Here is a 17151-nt window from a genome sequence, read left to right on the forward strand (position 1 = left end):
CCCAATGACAGGACAAGGGGCAGTGGGTGGAAGCTGGAACATAGAAGGTTCCATGTGAACATAAGGAAGAAACTTTTTCAGTGTGAGGGTGACAAAACACTGGAACAGGCTTCCCAGACTGGTTGTGGAGTCTCCTTCTCTGGAGATATTGAAAACCTGCCTGGGTGCATCCCTGGGTGACCTACTCTAGGTGATCCTGCTCTGGCAAGGGGGTTGGAGTGGATGATCTTTTGAGGTCCCTTCCAACCACTGATGTTCTGTGATGCTGTCACTCTCAGTGATCAGCGGACTAGATTTGGTTTTGAAATGATGGTCTTCTGCAGTACACTGTAACTCAACCAAACTGGTAACCAGCATCCTGGCTTGCATTGTCTGTAATGGAGCAGAAAAGCATCCTCCTTGCATGCAGCGCTGTAAAGCTTGGATGTGAAAAACAGATGATTTCTTTTAGAGACAGCCTTTATTACAAATTGTTCTTGTGTTCCCTTTAAATTTTCTTCTGTGTAGGCTGAGGAGCTCTGATCTGTTTAGACTTTTTTTTCCCTGTAAATCACAATTTAGAGCTCGGTTTTGGCCTTCAGGTCAGCTGGTGCCCCAAACTAAATGTCTCACTCCAGCCACAGCCTAAGCATCACTGGGTGGTGTGGAAGCACTCCTGAGCCTTTTGCAAGCCCTATTCCTATTTTAAGGTCTCTTCCTCTTTCATAACATGTTTTAGTTCTGTTTAGTTAGTAAACTACAGTCCCAGATTCTTTCATATACAGAAGTGCCATGTACCAGTTCTGGATTTCTCACTGCCAGGCATATTGGGTTCTCCTCCATGCTGAGCAGTATCCTCCTCTTCCTCCAGCCCAGTCCTCTGTATAAATCATTGAGGTGGTTGCAAATTCTGACCCTGCCCTCCAATGTTCTTGTAGATCAGAAGCATCTGCAGATTTATTAGGGCATTCTCTGTTCCATAGCTGCTTTCTTTGTGTGCACATTAATACAAAGCAGAACCTGTTAACCAGCGGAAGTCCTGCTCTTACCCTTTAAGATCTTTCAGGATCAGATGCCCCTTTATGGTTCTCTAAATCAGGATTAATTTTCTAAAACTGAAAAGATTTTTATTAGAGTGATAAATAACAATGCTTGCTGTGTGTATCACATACAGCACTTAATTACAGTGTAAACAGAGGTTCACTGGGCTGTTACTCTGCAGTGTCCAGGACGCAGGATGAAAGACAGCTCTTGCTGTGCTGCCCTGCTGAAGGAGGAGCATGAAAAGGTTGCTTAAACCAGCTGCAGGTTTTGTGCAGCCCTTGCTCATGCTTACCTCAGCAAGGGAGAGAGGGGGGATAAGTCATACCTTCATAAGAGAGCAACTGAAGAAAGATAAATTTGCAACATTTCTGTTTCTCTGCCTTGTTTTTTTTTAACTTCCCCCTGCTTGGCAGAGCTGAGGGGAAGGCAGGGTGCCAGCGGTCTCCAGAGGATATGGGGCCACTGCAAGAAGGGATGGGTCATTTTAGGTGGACCAGCTCTGGCCAGTATGAACCCATTTCTTCCCTACCGAAGACACAAATTAGTTTTAATACTTTTTTTGGTGTTTGTTTGTTTGTTCCTTGTGGAATTCAACACCTCTGCAAATGGTTAAAAAAATATATATTCCTGATGTGCTCAAAATTTCTTGGAAGACAAGCAAGGAAACAAAGCTTTCAGCAGTGTTGATGTGTTTCAAGTAAGCTTCTCCCCATCTGCTTCCTTAAACCTCTAGTGAGGAGCAGACCTATCTGAGGCTGCTGTTGCTCTGCCCTGCTGCTGGCTGTTTTATTTCTCTTGAGGTTCATAAACTCGTGCTGCCTGGCCACCTCTCAACCATGCTTCTGATGAAGAGAAAGCACAAGGCTCTACTGACACATGGTGTAACGTGCCTCTCACTTGGGAGTTCACTTCAACTGATTTACACCAGCTGGAATTTATGGCCCCAGACGTTTTACTTGCTGTGCTGCTCTTGTTCAGCAACACTGCCTTGATGCCAGGCCTTCTTCTGTGCTCCTGCCTCGGTGATGGATGGATTGTGGGGGAGGGGAAAAAGAAAAAGAGAAAAGGAGGGAAAAAAGAAAGAAAAGGCAAAAGCTCTGTGAATCGAAATATGGATGTGACAAGAAGTACTCCAGTGGATTAGCAATGCAGCCCTCACTGTTGGGAATGTATAAAAAGGACTAGATCGTTTTTTCAGTGTTGCCATTACAATCCCATGACTGTTATTTAATGGTGTGGTTGATATGTCTCTTGTGAGATATTATGCAGCACATGCTTTTTATGGACACGAAAGCCCAAGAAACTTTCAGCAAACCAATTCAAGAGGACAAGAAAAGTTCAGGATACCATTAGATTGATTATCCTCAGTCTCTGTAGATATTCCAACAAACCTTGTTATGCTGCGTGTGACAGACTTTTTGTCCACTAAAATGGGTACCAAATGCTGGTGAATGTAACAAATGTTTATTTTTATCTCCTTCAAAAAATACTTTCTTGTTTCAAGTAGTCTGCAGTGTGCTGAGTCTTTGCTTCACTTGATTAACGTAACTTGAAGACAATATTTATTAACTGATTTTCTGATAGGATCTGCAGACACTTAAACCACCCCCCAACCTCAAATGCCAAAAGCAAACCAAAACCCCACCATGCAAATCGAGACCAGAGGCAGCTTCCAGTAATGAGAATGAAGGAAAGGATGCTGGGCAAGCTGAATCAAACATGCTTAGCTCTTTTCCATTCTAGAAGTGATCTAAATTTAACTTGCTGTGAGTTATTTCAGTGCCTTTAACCGATAAGTTTTAACAAAACATCGGCTACTCGCAGCGCCTTTAGTGTGTGGAGGAATGTCAAGGTTCCAGGAATGGCAGGATGTAACCTTCCCTTCACCTGGAAACATAAGCAATTCTTGGGGAGGTTGATAGGCTTCGTAATGACAAATGGGAGGCAGCCAAAATCTGGAGCCAAGCTAACAGCCAGAAATAGCTCTGCCGAGAGGCTTGTTTTGCACCACCCGGAACGGCCTATCAGCAATGGTGCGGACAGAAATGCCAGCGCTGTGCAGGCAGAGGCAGTCCTGCCGGTTTCCCTTTTTAAGTATCACAAAAGCTTGACTAAATAAATGTTGTGTTCAAGTTTCAGCTGCCTCAATCTGTTAGAATGCCTTTTCCACAAATAGTTTTCATTTTGCTTGTTGGTTTTTTTTGTCTTTCACACTTGTGTGTGTTTCATAGCGTGTCTTTGCAACTAAAGGTGTTCCAGACTAAGAACTAAGGTGTCCAAGAACTAAGCAAAGTATTCAGGTCTAAGAACTACAGCTCCCCTGCTTCAGCAGCATGGAAATGGGGCAGCAGAGAGAGAGGCAAAGGTTTCCAATTTGCTATTACAAAGGAGGGGAAACTATTGAAAAGCAGGTGATGCAGGGTGTGTTATCAGCAGCCCTGCTCCATTTCCAGGACAGATCCATGCTCTGAACAATTCAGTTTGTCATGTTCCAAACATAGTGTAAGCAATGTTCACAGCAAGAGCCTTGATAGAAGGTGTTTGTCAGCTTGTCATCAAACCATCTTGCTTTGGGCATCTTTGGGGAGGTGGTGGAGTCGCCGTCATTGGAGGTGTTCAGGAGGAGACTTGATGGGGTGCTTGGTGCCATGGGTTAGTTGTTTAGGTGGGTTGGATTGGTTGATGGGTTGGACGTGATGATCTTGAAGGTCTCTTCCGACCCGGTCTATTCTAGTCTAGTCTAGTCTATCTTCACTGCTACAACTTCAACCCTTTGCCACTGATCCTACATTTTTTCCCTGCACAGTAGCTGGAATGAAAGAGAACTTGTAACTTTAGAACAGAATACTTTCTCACCTAAAGCTGATGATTTAATTTTTTCCATCCACAAGACGCAGAAAGCTGTTTTGTTAGGCCTGGACAAAAGGTAAATTCCCAGCATGTCCCTTTGAGCAACTTAGAGCACAATGTGGCATCGAGCTGTAAATTCATTGGTCTGGGGAAAGTGTCAGAACACACAATTTCTTTTGTGTCCTTTAAACAGCAGCTTAAAAACAACATGAAGATCTCTGGAAGTGTGTAAGAGACTCCTATGCAGAGTTGTTGCTACTTTAAGGAGTATTGGTTTGTGTTCTGTTGAATACCTCTGTGTGTTGTGTAAGTTTGGTCCTTGAGCATGGAAGCACAGCAAAAGAAATGGAACAATGTGTAGGCACACACACTTTCTTCGGTGGGTTATCTGCGGTTCTTATAGTTGGGCCAGTCTGTAAAAATTGGAAGGACCTGAAAAGACAGAATTAAATTAACACTTTTTCTTGCCATGTTTGAAATATTGCAGTGCCCAGGCTATTTACTGACACGGTCCTAAGTATGTCTGTTTGCTCACTTCATGATGCTGTCCGTTTGCCAAGGTACTTCTAGAGGATCTGATGACAGATTTGGTTCTCTCTGTTGGTCTTTCACTAGCTTGGACAAATATTCCTTAGGAGTCGCTCAGTAAAAATCTGCAATTGCTCTGAAACACCCTTTAGCAACCATCCAAGGATGTTGTTCTCCAAATACCAGCTCCATGAAAGTACTTTGCTGTGAGACACCAGTGTATACAAATTTCAATAACAGAAACACAATCTCTGAAATACTAACAAATCAAGAGTGAACTTCTCTTTGTATTTACCCATTTTACACAGTGAAAGGCTAAGCCCTGATGCAGGGGAAATAGACTGTGAGGCTTGTATAAATACACAGCGATGTATAAGTACTAAGCACTAGGGAAAGGCACTCTAAGAACTGAGAGAAATCCAGTTAATGATTTCTCACTTGGAGAGTTGTAAGTTAAAATGGGCTGGGAATGTGCTGCCCAGGGAGTTGGTGGAGTCACCCTCCCTAGAGGTGTTCAAAAGGGGATTGGATGTGGCACTTGGAGCCATGGTTTAGTTGTGATGAGGTGTTGGGTATTAGGTAATAGGTTGGACTTGATGATCTCTGAAGTCTTTTCCAACCTGGTTGATTCTGTGACTTTGTGTGAAGAGAGAATTTTGGATATTTGTGTGTTGTACACTCACAGGGAGAAAGTCCAAAATTGGGAAGTGGAGTAGCCTCTGTGCTATCACCGACCAGTGGCAGCAAATAGATGTAGGTGATATGACACTGCATACAGCCCTGTGATGGTGATTAATCTGAGTACCTGCAGAAAACAAGAGGTGCTTGACAAAACACTGACAAACTCAATACCGCTCTGAAATGATTGTGTGTCTTGCTGCATTGTCTTGCTAATTAAAGAGAAATGAGTACATGGACATATCCAAGTGTTTAGTCCAGCAGCTTGATGTAATACAATTAGAACAAGTGAAGGATCAATATAAACTTCTGTTCACTCATAAGAGCAACTGTCAGTGTGGGATAACAAATTGACATGGGAATCAATCATCCTTTCCTGGTCTGCTTCCAGCTCCTGTCAAGTCAAAATTTGGCTTAAGTCAGTCCTTGTTAGTGAGCAAGGATATCAAACCATGACAAAATTTTTAATGCATGTCACAGTTACTCAATGAGGATACTAACTGCTTTGCTAGGATCTTCAGCACCCACTTCAGACATAGTAATTAAAAACATCCTTGAGACAGTCCACTGACATAGTTCATCTGCTGTTCAGAGATCTGCCAGTGCTGTTTGGTAAGAGTCTTGGCTTTCCTCTGTGCTGACAGCTCTATGGAGGAGAATTTCGTAATGCTGGATATTTTCTGCTGATGTGGCTTGTCTGCTGCATGGACACCAGCTGAGCTACAGGACATTCTTTTACTGGGTTTCAGCTAAAATAATCATTGTGCTTTCAGTTCAACAGTAATTTTACTTGGTGGATTGAAGTCAGTGGAAAATGTCTGCAGTTAAAACTTTACTTTAGCTATTGTGCTCATTACAGAAGAAAGTAAAGAACACTCTAGTAAACCCTACTGATGAGTTTCATACTTTTTCTACAAAATTACTGTTCTAAGTAACATGGGAAGGAGGAGGGGAGATTTAGATTAGATTAGAAGTTCTTCACCATGAAGGTAGTGAGACACTGGAACAGGTTGCCCAGGGAGGTGGTGAAAGCCCCATCCCTGGATGTTTTTAAAGCCAGGTTGGATGTGTCTCTGAGCAAACTGATCTAGTGGAGTGTGTGCCTACCCATGGAGTCCCATCCAACCCTGACAATTCTGTGATTATTGACATGTATGTAGCTGTGAGAGCTCCATTTCATCGCTGTCATCTGCTGAATGGAGCAATGCTTATTCCACTGTGCTGATGGATGTGAATGCACATTCTTAGTTCTGACCTCAAACTGCAGCAATGATGCTGCTGCAAACCCCTGGCAGATTCTTCCTAACCAGGGCATTATACATGAGTGTGCATCTTGCACAGCAGCGTGTCTTAAAAGGTAGTAAAAATTCCTTCACGAGAACGTATTTGTCACTTCAAGACCTAAGCCCTTTGAAAAATGAAGTAAAGTCATGAAATAATATAGGTAAAGTGGCCAAGTGGAGAAGGCTGCCAAGCAGTGAGTCAAGATGGTTATTAACCTGTACTGGCTTTAGCTGTTCTTCCCAGTTCACAGGCTTTGATCATTCATTCTCTGTTATCTGTCTCTCTTGCTGTTACAATTAGTAGTACAAGTAAATTTCATGGAAAAAAGGGCTGAGTCCCACAGTCCCAGCATGGTAGGGGTTGGAATCCACCTTTGGGGATCATCCAGTCCAGAGGTGGTGGAGTCGCCATCACTGGAGGTTTTTAGGAGAAGACTTGACAGGGTGCTTGGTGCTGTGGGTTAGTTGCTTGGGCGGTGTTGGATTGGTGATGGGTTGGACGCGATGATCTTGAAGGTCTCTTCCAACCTGGTTTATTCTATGTATTCTATTCTATGTATTCTATGTATATCCCTGCTAAAGCAGGGTCACCCGCAGCAGGTTGCCCAGGATGGCAATGTCCAGGTGGGTTTGGAATCTCTCTGGGGACAGAGACTCCACAACCTCTTTGGGCAGCCTGGTTTGGCTTTGGCACCTTCAGAAAATAAATTGTTCCTCATGTTCAGGTGGAACCTCCTGGGTTCCAGTTTGTGCCCATTGCCTGTTGCCCCTTGTCCTGTCACTGGGACCACTGAAGAGCCTGGCCCCCTCTTCTTGCTCCCCACCCTTTAGTGCTTGCTGAGCATTGATCAGATTCCCCTCTCAGGCTGCTCTTTTCCAGGCTCTACAGCGCCAGGTCTCTCAACCTTTCCTCATCAGTTTGGACTAGATGATCCTTGAGGTCCCACCCAACTGTGTGTTCTATGAATCTATGAATCTGAGATGCTTCAGGCCCCTCAGCATCTTCGTAGCCCTGAAGGGGCCTTAGTGTGAAGGCCTGAGGCCTTTGCCAGTGGCAGCCATCTTGTGTGTCAGCAGTGTCAGCCTGCAGCCCAGCTGGGGAGGCCCGAGCAATGCTGGGGTTCAATGTCAGGAGCTGCGTGGAGATGTGACTGTGGCATGGGGGACAGAAATGGAGGTGAGGATCTTACATGTGTCACAGGCCTAAAGAGCACACTCTTATTCCGCTTTTCCTGTTCAGTAGCTGCTGCTGACTCAAAGGTCAAACATTTCCTGTAAATTCAGGCATTTGGTTCACCTTTCTGGGAGAAAGATCAAATGGCCTTATTGTGGATTTTGCATTGAGTTTTAGTGTGACAGTGCACAGCACTTTACCCTCTGCCCATTAAAAGAATGCCATCTGACACAGTGTTGGAACTGCTCTAAACAGCTGAATTTTTCCTCTTGGTGATGGTACCTCCTCTCTCTGAAGTCTCCTGTGCAGTGACTCAGCCTAGCTGCTCTGGGGATTTGTTGCTTGGCCACTGGGTTGTGTTGCCATTCAGCTTAGAATCATGGAATGTTAGGGGTTGGAAGTAACCTCTGGAGATCATCTAGACCAGCCAGCCTGCCAAAGCAGGGTCACCCAGGGCAGGTCACACATGAATGCCTCCAGGCAGGCTTTGAAAGTGTCTAGAAGAGACTCCACAACCTCTCTGAGCAGCCTGTTCCAGTGCTCTGGTACCCTCACAGTACAGAAGTGTCTCCTTGTGTTGAGGTGGAACCTCCTGTGTTCCAGCTTACACTGATTGCTCCTTGTCCTGTTACTGGGCACTATCAAAAAGAGCCTGGCACCTTCTTCTTGATTCCTGCCCCTCAAGAATTTATAGACGTTAATGAGATCCCCTCTCAGCCTTCTCTTCTCAAGACTAAACAGCCTAAACTCTCAGTCTTTCTTCACAGGAGAGATGTCAAGTCCTGCAGGCATCCTCATAGCTCTCTGTTGGACTCTCTAGCATATCCCTGTCTCTCTTGAATTGGGGAGCCCACAACTGGACACAGTATTCTGGTGGGGAATAGCCTGTGGCTGTTCTGATGAGGGCTGGGAAGGAAGCATGCTAAAGGGGTCCAGAGAAAAGCAATTTCACTTTGTTCTTTCTGTCCTTCTTTTTTCTCCCTTTCTTTCTCTTTCTCTCTCTCCGTTTCTTCCACATCCACTGCAATATGTAAGACTACAGGCAGCTGTGAGAGAAGAAGATGCTGTAGCCCTTTTTGCGTTGGAGGAGTGGCAAGAATGAAATTCCAGGGTGAATCCTTCTCAAGGACACAAGGGATTAATGTGTCTTAAAAAAGACACCATCAGCTTAGAAACATGCTTTCCATGCTTGGATGTGATGGATTTTGCAGTGAAAAGATGGGGTGTGTGGGGGAAATCATATTTTCTCTCTTCATCCAGCTTGCTTGAGGATTTTGAGAGAACTTGTTTACAAGACAGTTAAATTCTGCAGGATTTTTAAGAACTGTTGTGGGTTTTATGTGCTTAAGTAGGAGGTATTCTTTCTAATAATAGAAAGAAATTCTTCCCCATGAGGGTGGTGAGGCACTGGAACAGGTTGCCGGGGAAGTTACAGAAGCTCCAAGCCAGGTTGGATGAGACATTAAGCAGCCTCGTCTAGTAGGAGGTGTCCCTGTCCATGGCAGGTGTTTGGACTAGATGATCTTTAAGGTCCCTTCTAACTTACACCATTCTATGATTGTATAAGTAGACATGTGTGCTTCCACTTTGCAGGGTTATTTTATGTTGTGGTGATTGCATGGCACCAAAAGGGTGGGGTTTTTTTATCTAGCAGGACCATGAGACAGCCTGGAGCTGGCAGTGAGCTCAAAGAGGCCACATGTTGCCTTCCAGAGGGGTGACAGTGGAAACAGGGCTACTGTCTGCTTCTGGGTGTCACCAATGGATGTCAAATAGCCAAGTACACCTTAAAATCACCATACATTGTGATGACCCTAAAGACAAACCCTTACACTTTGTACCTCCTTCACAGAATCATTCAGGTTGGAAAAGACCCCCAGGATTATCAAGTCCAACCATTGACCCTAGTTCATGAGGTTCACCCCTAAACCATATCCCCAAGCACCACATCCAAACAGCCTTTAAATAGGTCCAGAGTTGGTGACTCAACCACCTCCGTGGGCAGCCTGTTCCAATGTCTGACCACTCTTTCTGGGAAAAAAAGTTTCCTAATGTCCAGTCTAAACCTGCCCTGTTGCAGTCTGAGACCATTCCTTCTTGTTCTATTGCTAAGAGACCGGCACCAACCTCTCTACAACATCCTTTCAAGTAGTTATAGAGAGTGATGAGGTCTCCCCTTAGCCTCCTCCTCTTCAAACTAAACAGCCCCAGCTCCTTCAGTCGCTATTCCTAAGATTTATTCTCCAGTACCTTTGTAATTTGTCCCTTTTGTTCTGAGTCTTCAGCAGCAAGGTTTTTGTTCTTTAAATTCAGCAGGATGTGCTGTGCCAGTTTGGGTAACAACTTGGCTCTTTGCTGCTGGGGATCCAGGGCAAACCTTAGCAGAAGGGCTGAAAGCTCTAGATGTGTGAGGGAGCAGCTGAACATAGGCAGAGCTCCTTCCCACTGATGGGCAGTGATGCCAGCGTTGTTGGAGGAAGGAACATGGCACATTGATCCTCCCCTATGCCTGGTTATTTATTTATGCCCTCCAATTCATAACAGCATAATAACAGACTTCAGATAATACAATAATTATTTAGCTTCTTGGATGGTTAAAATTAGCTGTGCTCCTTGCATATTTATTCAGTAAAAAGATACAAGATGTTCAGTAATTGCCCAGAAATTCATTATCTGCATAATGTCCTGTTTCTAAATATGGATGGCATGACCATCAAGCTGTGCCAACAGCAAGTGTGCAGCGGCGTCTGATGTAATTAGTTTTCCCCTTACACGCCAAAGAGAACATCTGGGCTAATTGCATGTTGTTGCCATTCTAATGGGGGTCCCTGTTTGTCCACACACCCCTTGCTCATTAGACATCTAAACATGCTGACGGTTTCAGTTCATCCTCAAGCAAATTGAGAGCTCTGCTGAGAGGCTCTCAGTGATTTGTTGCTGGGGTCGCACAATGTGTGCGGACAGCATTTAGTAAATGTTGGCTTCTTTTCAACAGACGACAAACAAACCTCTAATGCTGCTTCTTCTGTTTCATTTTTCCAGCCACCGCTGGTCCAAGCGATTTTCAGTGGTGATCCAGAAGAGATACGGATGCTGATCTACAAAACTGAGGATGTCAACGCCTTGGTATGTGACTTGGCGCCTTACGTGCCCATGATACGTAAGAACCATGCTCATGAGTTGCTGCCATGACAGTATTAATCATGCCCTTGCTAATTAACACATAACAGAATGGAAAATATTTGGAAGTTAGAGATTGGGGGCTTGAGTGGAATCCTCATTAGCAGTCTGGAATATAATATCTCCAGCAGGTGACTACATTTTGGAAGTGTATGGTAATTATTCCCAATGAGCAGGCCAGCCAGGGACATTGTTTTCTCTCTTACTGAGAAAATTGAATGAAAACAGCTGAAAGCTGCATATTTTTTACTCTCTGTAGAGTTTCTTTTTATGAAGAGTCTCCACAGATCGGAAGCTGTTATTCAGCATTTGTCTGTGCTTGACACACAGCTTCACTATAGGTCTCAGGACTCAGATCAAGGAAGCAGTATTTTGGCCAGGATTTGTCCACAAAGGAATTGCTGTTCTGCAGATTGGCTTATTCTAGCCAGAACAATGGTGAACAGCTGTAAACAAGCAGTAGTTAATGTTTTTTTGGCAGAGAAAAAGATATTCATCACCATGTGAACTCAGTGTATGTGCAGAAGTTGTGGGGGTTTTCTTTCTTCCTCTTTAATTTTAACTTACATCCATCCTATTAGAATGAACTCTGCCAGTCTGTGGCCTCTGAAAGTGGTGAGAGAATATAAAGCAGAAGCAGAATGGTGATTTCCAGGTGTTTCCTGAAATTTTAAATCAACCTTCCTTTTCTTCATGCCTTTCTCTGACATAAGGCCATCAGTTTAGTCATGGCTACACCAGCAGTTTGTGTGGAACAGTCTTGACATTGCAGCTTTTGCAGGCAGTGGGGTCCAACCATCTGGTTCAGAGCTGCAGAAAGGAGCTGGAGGAGTGATTTTACAGATCTGGTTAACTGGGGCTCCACTCCATTTGCTGGCAAGGAAATACTTGCTGCTGTTTTAAATGGGCAACCGGTGCAAAGAAGACCTTGCCTCTAGATGTGCCCTGTGACAATCAGTACCTGCATATTTTCTCGTAGTGAGTTCCTGAAAGTGCTTCCTTAGAGCATCTCTCTCTTGAAAGGCTGGGAGACCTGGGGCTCTTTAGCCTGGAGAAGAGCAGACTGACAGGGGATCTTCTCAGTCTTCATCAATGGCTAAAGGGTGGGCACCAAGAGGATGGGACCAGACTCTTTCCAGTGGTGCCCACTGACAGGACAAGGGGCACAAACTAGAACCCAAGAGGTTCCATCTGAACAGGGAGCAGGCTGCCCAGTGAGGTTGTTGAGTCTCCTCTGAAAAGATTTAAACCCTGCCTGGACATTGTGATCCTGGGCAACCTGCTCTAGGTGACCCTGCTTTAGCAGGGAGATTGGATTAGATGATTCTCAGAGGTCCCTTCTAACCCCCACCATGCTGAAATTCTGTAACCATCTCTCCTGAGTTTCCTCCTTACTTGTTTTTCCTCATGGTGTTAAGATAACAAATTGTAATGGGTTGGGGCAGATCCCCTCCCCACCACGTGCAGAAATAACGACTCAGACAAACTGATTGCAAAAGTCCCTAACCAAACCATCCACAAACCTCAACAACCTAGGTGAGCTTGACAGTCCTGAAATTTCCTCCCTATTTCATGTTGGCTTTTCAAAATAGCATTTCCTCCACAAGGTTGTTGTAGACTTCTGAAACTTTTTTCCTATCCTTTGGATACAAGTGATGGTTGCTAGGGAGATACTCTCAAATGTCAGGTGGGATGTTATATGAAGAATATGTGTTTTGTAGGTAGTGCTTGATAGAATAATTCATTGAGCCTGAATGGTTGTTCCCAGAATCCTGCTTAAGGTGCTAAAAGTCCTTCAGAGACTGCTCTGCCTGCAGAGCTGTTTTGTCAGGAGCAAAACCTAAACCTATTATTCAGAGTAATTAGAAAGATACATCAACATAAATTCTGAGGGTTGTGTTCTGGATGGTGATTGCAGACAAGGGTCAAGTGTTTCAAATATCACTAAAGAAAGCTCAGAAGGTGGCATTTTCCCTCATATGCTGTGTGCTGGCAATGTGCACTGTGTGCTTGTGCTGCTATTTTAAGGGTGTTTTTAATTACTTCCGTGTTAGTGTTTCTCTAGTGCTTGGCTGCTCACGTGAGAGGAAGCTCTGAGACTGTTTGGCAGAGATTTGTCCTTTGATGACTATTTCAGTCAGCTGTGTTAAGACTGGAATAGTTCAGCTATAGGTGGGACAGGGAAGTGAAATAAAACTCGTTCTGCAGTAAGCTTTTGAGAGGTTCCGAAGTTTTAAAAATGGCTTTTGGAAGCTGCAGTGGAAGAGGTGTTTGGTTGGCAGGAGAAAAGAGAAAACCAAACCACATGGAGAATCTGTCCCAGGGCATTAGCCTGGAGAAGAGGAGACTCAGGGCTGACCTTATTACTCTCTACAACTACCTGAAGGGAGGTTGTAGACAGACGGATGTTGGTCTCTTCTCCCAGGCGGCCAGTACCAGAACAAGAGGACACAGTCTCAGGCTGCGCCAGGGGAGGTTCAGGCTAGATGTTAGGAAAAAGTTCTATACAGAAAGAGTAATTGCCCATTGGAATGGGCTGCCTGGGGAGGTGGTGGAGTCGTCATCACTGGAGGTTTTCAGGAGAAGACTTGATGGGGTGCTTGGTGCCATGGGTTAGTTGTTTGGGTGGTGTTGGATTGGTTGATGGGTTGGACGCGGTGATCTTGAAGGTCTCTTCCAACCTGGTTTATTCTATGTATTCGGAAAATTGGGATGGACCATACAGACCACCAGATTAGCCTTAAGGAGACATCCTCTACCCTTGCTGCTTGCTACATGTAGGAATATCAGAGTGATCATCCTGTCTTTGTGTAGGTGGGGAGTTTTGGGGTGATTTTTTGGGGTGATTTTGAAAAGAGAGTGATGAAATGGGGCAGAGCCTCATCTAGGGATTATATGGGATCTAGTGTTCACCTCTGCTTAGCTGGAATTCCTAGTATAAGCAGCTGTGAAACATCTTACATGTGCAGAGCCTGGTTCTTGCATACAATGTCCCCATAAAATTTCCTTTTGCATCTCAGTCTTCAAGTTTAGTTTCCCTTCAAAATACTCAAACAAAAAAGGCAAAAAACCCATCAATTATTCTTCCTCATAACCAATGAGAAGAGCATAGTAGTTTTAGATTATATGTTAGGAAAAAGTTCTTTACAATGAGGGTGGCTGAGCATCGGAGCAGGTTGCCCAGAGAGGTGGTGGAGGCCCCATCCCTGGGCTCAGAGTGACCTGATCTAGTTGACGATGTCCCTGCTCACTGCAGGGCGGTTGGACTAGATGACCTTTAGAGGTCCCTTCCATCCCGGGTGATTCTTTGAGACACTTGCAAGCCAAACCAGACATTTATTCTCCTCTACTTTTCCTCTTTATTCCCTAATCTTGCTCTTTCTTTTGGATACAACCCTAAACCTCAAAATTTAGGCAAACCTTTGATTTCCCAGAATATCTTCTTTTGCGTTCATATTTGGAGGAAAATAAATAACATATCCCTTCACCTCAGCAGTGAGACTCTTTAAGGCAATGTCTGCACCAGAACGGCCTTACACACAGAAGAAAGTATTTATAGAGGGTGGTTTGTCACAAGATAAAGGTGGCAAGACAGAAGTCCTTCTTGATAGACAAGGACACATAGTGTTTATGGCTTCATTTTCTCATTATCCTTCTTGGTAAGGCAGATTTTCAGGACTGCCTTCATAAGGAGGATTCAGCTTTTATCCAGGTCTTCACATGCACACAAAGTTCTGTATATTTCTGTAATATGGCTAAGGCTGCTTTTTGAGGTAGCACGAGTGCCTGAGGGTGCAAGTTTGCATACACATGTTCAGGATTGTGGGTTGAAAGGCTTGGCATGTCTGCTTGGGACAGCTAATGTGAAAGCGAGCTTGTGGTTCAGTTTGGAGTGATATGTATGACTTGGGACCATCATGTGGTGGATTTTCAGTAGACTTGGGAACCAAACCCTCATCTCTGCTCTCACCCAAGGAATGATGGTTTTCTGTTTGTTTAACCTCACAGGAGGATAAAGCTGTCCCACAAATAAATGCTCCTCTTCTAGATGTAGTTCTATGTTGGAAGGTCTTCTGGAGGATTTTTTCAAGAACTTTGGAAAGCTTCTGCTGTGACACAGTATGACAGTTTCCTGCTAAGTCATAGCTGTGTTCTCAGTGGGTATTTATCCTCTAGTAGTGCTATTTCATATTCCGTTAATTTTCCAGCCTTTCCCACAGTATCACAGAATTGTCAGGGTTGGAAAGGACCTCAAGGGTCATCTAGTTCCAACCCCCTTGCCATGGGCAGGGGGACCTCATACTAGATCAGGTTGCTCAGAGCCACATCCAGCCTGGCTTTAAAAACCTCCAGGGATGGGGCTTCCACCACCTCCCTGGGCAACCTGTTCCAGTGTCTTACTACCCTTATGGTGAAGATCTTCTTCCTAACATCTAATCTAAATCTACCCTCCTCTAGCTTGGATCCATTCCCCCTAGTCCTATCACTACCTGACATCCTGAAAAGTCCTTCATCAGCTTTCTTGTAGGCCCCCTTCAGATATTGGAAGGCCACAATAAGGTCTCCTCCGAGCCTTTGCTTCTCCAAACCAAACAATCCCAACTCTCTCAGTCTGTATATAGGAGAGGAGGTCCAGCCCTCTCACCATCCTCATGGCCCTTCTCTGGACACATCCCATCATGTCCATATCCTTCTTGTAATAGGGGCTCCAGTACCGGACATAGTATTCCAGGTGGGGTCTCACAGGAGCTGTGTAGAGTTGGGAGAATCACTGCTCTTGACCTGCTGGCCAATTAATTTTTTATTTTTATTTTCCTACAGAAGGAAATACTGAACAATTCACAGGACTGTAAGGAAACTGAACACTAAAATTGAGTTGATGTTTGTGATGTTGATGCAGCCAGCATGTTTAGAAGAAATGGTTTTTCCTTTAGAAAACAAATAGCTTGTTGTAATGTTTTATAAAGACGATGTCTGATGTGTGGAGAGGATGTGCTGGAGTTCCCTGAGTGTATGAAATATTTGGAGTTGCTTTCTACAGCATGTTAGTATATTAGTGGGTATTAAGTTTTTATTTTCTGTCTATCTACCTACCTTTGTGCTGCTGCTCTGTGGCAACAAGTTGTCCTCGAAATGTTTGAGACATGGCAGGGTTTGGCTATAGCTGCTTCAGTTTCTCCAAAGTCATCCAAGTCAGCCTGGACTGGCTGAATTTTTGCAGTCTGCTTTTCCTATCCACTCACAAGCGATGTTGCCGTCAACACTTCCTCTTCCAAAGTCAAAAGTGCATTTATAGAAATGGAAGAATTCACTAACTCCAGCCTTTGAGCCTTACGCTGGAAACTCACTGCTCAGTAAGGTTTCTACAGTATCAATCTAAGATTAGTAAGTAATGTAAAAAGTGGTCTTTTCCTAGCACAAAAGCTATAGTCAGCCTGATGGAAGAGAAGTTTGAGATGGGGGAGGAGAGGGAAGATAATTTCTTTTGTCTCTGGAATATCAAAGTGTTTGCCTCTTCCACCTCATGGGCACTTGACAATTAAAGACTCAGTCCAGAAAGCTCTTAGTTTCTGAGGTTGAACTGAAGACTAAGGAGATGAGAGGTGCTGGCAACAGGATCTGCGCTATGAGACCAGAACTTCTGTGCTTTGCAAGAGCAGAAGAGGAAGTACCAGGCCTGAATTCACCTTCAGCTCCTGGTTGAATTTGCTCTGTGAATTACAGGCTTTAGTAAAAGCATCTGTGAGAGGGAGGAAATTCTGAAGTAGCTGAGATTTTCTTTGCACAGAATCAGGTTTTGGCTCTAAATGGTTGTAAATAGACCAAGATGTAGTTGCTCATTTGCTTTTAGGCTCTTCAGTAGTTCTAACCAGTTCCCAGTAAAGAATTTTCATGAAGTCAAGCTGTGTCTGAAAGTTTGCTTGTGTTTTAATGGTACCAGCTACATAGAGCTGTTTCAGTAAGGTGTATTCTGATGAAAACAACAGTAAATGAGTGAGCAGGAGGTTTGCTTCTGTTGTTGTTTTGGTTAGCCTTGTATCAATGGAAGTTATGACCATTCATGTGCCTCTTACAGTTTGTTTCCTTCTGCCAGCCCAGCAGATTGCTGCCTGCTGGGAGGTGGTGGGAATCCAAACACTTCATTAACTCAGTTTCTGTGGCACTTCCCTCTGTGCTGATCTATTCCTGTTGGCTGCTCAGGCAGCTGGGTGACGAAAAGAGGATGCAGACATTTATTTTCTGTAGCAGTTGCTCCTGCATTTTTAATAGGAAATAACTGTTCCAAACCTCTTCTGACCTGGACATCAGCCATTGATGTAAAAGTTGAAATTCATTACGTCCTTTGAGATGTAGGCTGTGTTGAGAAGAAGCTGTTGGCCGCCTTCTTGGTGTGCCTGAATGCTTTACCTGTGCTGATATGATTCATCACTGTCC

General features: G+C 44.2%; 1 protein-coding gene across 11 annotated transcripts in view; it reads left to right on the plus strand.

Moving 5' to 3' along the window:
- ANKRD44 (ankyrin repeat domain 44) overlaps positions 1-17151 on the plus strand; it is a 140388-nt gene that overhangs the window by 51523 nt on the left and 71714 nt on the right. For all 11 annotated transcript variants that reach the window (XM_054171559.1, XM_054171550.1, XM_054171501.1 and 8 more), the window contains exon 2: positions 10579-10662. In XM_054171559.1, the coding sequence (XP_054027534.1) occupies positions 10579-10662 (84 nt within the window). The remainder of the gene's footprint in view (positions 1-10578; positions 10663-17151) is intronic.

Source organism: Dryobates pubescens, chromosome 2, assembly GCF_014839835.1.
Source record: "Dryobates pubescens isolate bDryPub1 chromosome 2, bDryPub1.pri, whole genome shotgun sequence".
NCBI lineage: Eukaryota > Metazoa > Chordata > Aves > Piciformes > Picidae > Dryobates > Dryobates pubescens.